The 4398-nt window shown below is 46.9% G+C and overlaps 1 protein-coding gene across 1 annotated transcript in view; it reads right to left on the bottom strand.

Moving 5' to 3' along the window:
• Positions 1-168, bottom strand: part of KCTD1 (potassium channel tetramerization domain containing 1) — a 152168-nt gene extending 152000 nt beyond the window's left edge. The window contains exon 1 of the mRNA XM_006764873.2: positions 122-168. Coding sequence (XP_006764936.1) covers positions 122-130 — 9 coding nt within the window. The 5' untranslated portion in view covers positions 131-168. The remainder of the gene's footprint in view (positions 1-121) is intronic.
• Positions 169-4398: the final 4230 nt, after the last annotated feature.

Below are 4398 nucleotides of genomic sequence, written 5' to 3'. Positions count from 1 at the left end.
GCGTGTGGAGCGAGCCGCGCTCTCGCCCATGCCTGGCACATGCGTAAAAGCGAGTTGCGCCCCAAGTCCCAGCCGTACCCTCCTTAGCAAATAATAACAAGCCCGAACCGTCAGATCTTACCTGAAACATTGAAGCACAAAGTCTCTCTCCAAGTCCCCTGTTCCTGTTCCTCTCCCCCCTTTTCCGATTTCTCTCCCAGCGATGTGCTCGGCTCGCCACACCAGAGAGAAATGCAGGAGCTTGGCGAAGGTAGACAGAACAAAATACAGAGAAGAGTTGCTCCGGGGCTTTTAAACCCCTCAAGGCAAGGATCAGGATACAATTAGCTCATGCCTCTACCTCCGTCTACATCCATCTCCAAAATAAAACTTAAATCAGATTAACTGGTCACAGGGCAGACAATTGATCTCCTTCAAAAAATAAAGGTCTACACAAACGTATAGATAAATATACACGTAGGAAATTTGCCCCCCGATTATTATTATTTTTTTTGGTGGAAAAAACAGTCGTATTCCAGCCTCCAACTCGCGTTTTCCCCTCCTCTTGCACTGAAAAGCTGATTTTAATCGTTGTGATTAGTTTTGATGTAACGTTTCCGCGGGCGATTTCTGCAAATGGATGGAGTGTTTCTTTGCCAAAAGAGGGAAAAGCAGCAGATGATGATAATTATAAGGATTGTTGGTTGTTTCTTTTTATTCGTGTTGAGGGCTCGCTCTCCACTTTCTCAAGTTGACCTGACATTGCTGTAACACGGAGGTCGGCAACTTGTTGAGGGGGCTCGCTGCCCCGTCTGGTCGAAGGAGAGGTGATAATTTGGCCACCGAGCAGCGCATTTTTGGTTCCTTTGGCGACATAACGTCCCCAGTGACGTGGATAAAAATAAGCCCAGGCAATCTGCTTTGCCCCAATCAAGTCTGAATCAGCGCCTGGGGGTGATACACAAACTCATTTCAAATGCTCAACCATGCAGAATTGCAAAAAGATTGAAGGAGTTACACTGCCCTTGTTTTGTTTTTTTTTAATAGCTAAATTAAAGAACACAAAACCTACATTAGGTGCATCCCAGGACTTACAATTCAGGTTTATTTAATCAGCCTTCTGATCGTACCCCCCTGCTCCATCCTCTGCTTCTCTCCACCTGGCATGTTTTATAGGGGGGTTTGTGTAATTCCATTATTTGGCGGAAGTGCTCCGCAGAGCTAAAGAGACTGTAACATAAACACGTTTCCCCAGATCGCCGCTCCAGCGCCGACCTCCCCCCACCCCTCATCACTTCTGCTCTCCGCCTGGGTCTTTGTTCAGAGAGGTGGTGCCGGAGCCAGTGGTTATCTTAATTCTCTTTAGTCAGAGTGGGATGTTTGGCTCCAACTCAGGGGTCACCTCCCATTAGTGTTGTATCCTGGAAGGATACTTTCTGAAATGGTGTGGTTTTTGAGCACTTCACAGTTCATTAATTCAAAGACTTTGCTGACATTTCTGATGAAAAAGACCGGCCTGTAAGCCCGGGATACTAAAAAAAGGAAGGAAGGAAGAAAGAAACCCACTTAAATAGAGCCAGGCCTGCCCTGTGAGTACCTGCCGCTGGCAGCCTTGCAGGAAGGATGCTTTAACCAGCATCTCACCTCTAAGGCGAGCAACTTCTACAGAGGGAAGGGCCGCGCTTTAAAGAGTATAGCCCAGTGATGGCGAACCTATAACACGCGAACTCATTTTTTTGGTTGATTTTTCTTTGTTAAATGGCATTTAAATATATAAAATAAATATCAAAAATATAAGTCTTTGTTTTACTCTGGTTGCAAATATCAAAAAATGTCTATATGTGACACGGCGCCAGAGTTAAGTTAGGGTCTTTCAAAATGCTGACAGGCCGAGCTCTAAAGGTTCGCCATCACTGGTCTAGTCGGTCAGGTCAGGGCTGAAATCAGATGGAGACTGGTGTCATACTAAGAACCAGGTGTGTTGGCAGAATTTTAAAAACATGACGAGCTCATATGACAAGGGTATCTGATTTGAAAGTGTCAGTCTTCTGTAGGAGAAAAAAAGAGAATAGCTTACAAAATAACACAAAACCAAATCATTTCTTTTTTGCACATTCTCCTTCTGCCCCCGCCCCCCAAAGTAGATACAGCCTCTGATCTGCAATAAAACATTGTAAAGGTCTGCCGTGTCCCACATTCAAATGAATAAAAACTTTGTTCTTGCCCTCAAATGGGACTAAATGTAACCATGTAAGTGTGAGAAGAAGAGACTATGGAAGGAACATCCTCAATGATTGACATGACAATACATTGACAGTATGGTAGCCTATAGTGACTTGTTTCTTTTTCTTTTTTAAAAAAAATATTTGTATTGATTTCAGAGAGGGAGAGGGAGAGGGAGAGAGATAGAAACATCAATGATGAGAGAGACTCATTGATAGGCTGCCCCCCGAACGCCCCCTACTGGGGATCAAGCCCACAACCCCAGGCATGCACCCCTGATGGAAATCCAACCTGGGACCCTTCAGTCTGCAGGCAGACGCTCTATCCCCTGAGCCAAACCTTTTAGTCAAAGTCTAGGGAGTGCTGTGTCCTTGTCCTGGCATGAGAGAGCTGGGAAGATGCTCTGTGGGCCCCTGGTCCTTCGCATCGTTTTTCAGACGAAACGAAATTAGCAGCCTGCCCGAGGTCCCCAGCCAGCCATCGACAGGGCCAGGGCCAGGCCACAGAGACGGAGGGTGGGTACGGGGGGGAGGGGGGCAGGACCAGGCCACAGAGACACGAGGCCAGGAGAAAGGTGAGCGGTGTCCCCGAGGTCACTCACCTCAAGGGATTGTGCACAGTTCTAAGTTGTGCTGACGCGGCTTGAAAACCACCTTCCGGAAACCCCTAAAAACCTGTTAGCACATTCCTTTAAATGTCTCTGACGGCAAAAATCGTTGTCCTTTGATGTTTAACCTTTGAAACATCCCCCACCAAAAAAAAAAAATTAATGCCAGGTCTGGGAATAAGTTATATATAATGACTAAACATATTGAGGCTAGTTTTCTTATTAGTTCCCAAACGGACTAAAGACAGTTCTCACACTAATGTAAGCAATGGAATTACTGGGGCTTTGCCTCCCAATGTAACTGTTCCGAAGGAAATAATATTCATTTGAACAAATTAAGTTCTGAAATGTTCATCTTTTTTAGATGTTCTAATGCTTTAGAATGACACCACTTACAAATGCTGCTCTTTGAACTTCAGGCCTTGGCCATTTTAGAGAGACCCAACCTATTTGGGTGGTCAGTGAAGCTGTGGGGATCCCGTTGGCAAGCAGACCGCAGGGCAGGGCCTCGATTTATTGTGGTCAGGGACTTAATTTCCTCGCAGCCTGCAGGGGGCTCCACGTTGAGACTATGGGATGCAGCGTGAAGACTCGCTTGGCATCGGGCAATACAACGATGATTAAACTTCACAACCTTCAGACCAAAGATGATGACGACTTCTTTTACCATTTAAAATAGATTTTTGGTGAAATGGCACGTGCAAAGCAGGGTCCACATCTTGCCAAGTGCAAGATACGAACGTACCGACTTGACGTCAATTGTAAAACGACCCCAAAGTCCTTTCTATCCCGTTAGTACCTGTGCCAGTGAACTGCATTTTGTGATGTCGACGATGCTTTTTTGTTTTTGTTTTGCTTTGGGTTTTGTGCCAATCATGAGGAGCTTGGGGGAAAGAGCATATTAAAAACCCTTCTAACCACCTTTTCCATTCAGTAGCTGAAATGAGACCAGCAGCCTCCACACCACTAGCAACACGGAAGGTAATGGCAGTAACACCGTCGGGGAGAAAACAATCGGAAATAAAATCCCGCCCTCTGTTGCCATCTTCCAGGGTGAAATCAATGCGGGGATACTTTCAACTGGAGCCGGGAGCTGGGCGGGAAAAGTTCAGCCTCCGGCTGCTGGAGGGGGAAATGGAGGTGCCCTAAGGGGGGCGGCAGCCCCGCTAATGTCAGCACGCAGACAGCCCCGTTGGTACATTGTGGCCACTGAACCCTCAGATCACAAGGTCTCCGGACCATCCGGCTTTATTGGGGGGCGGGGGCAGCCCCTGGTACGTTCTTAGTGGCAATTTGACAGGATGTGGCCTTTAGCTGCTGAGGTGGAATGTGAAATTGAAGAAGCCAGACACCCAGATCGCGATTAAAAATCCCCCCCCAGGCCTAGCTGGTGTGGTTCAGTGGATAGAGTACTGGCCTGCAGACTGAAGGGTCCCCGGTTCGATTCCAGTCCAGAGCACATGCCCGGGTTTCAAGCTCGATCCCCAGTAGGGGGCGTGTAGGAGGCAGCTGATCAATGAATTTCTCTCATTATTGATGTTTCTATCTCTCCCTCTCCCTCTCCCTTCCTCTCTAAATTAATCAAAATA

The sequence above is a fragment of the Myotis davidii genome, unplaced genomic scaffold, assembly GCF_000327345.1.
Source record: "Myotis davidii unplaced genomic scaffold, ASM32734v1 scaffold181, whole genome shotgun sequence".
Classification (NCBI taxonomy): Eukaryota; Metazoa; Chordata; class Mammalia; order Chiroptera; family Vespertilionidae; genus Myotis; species Myotis davidii.
The sequence above is the reverse complement of the archived record's forward strand: the minus strand, read 5'-3'. Positions and strand labels throughout refer to the sequence as shown.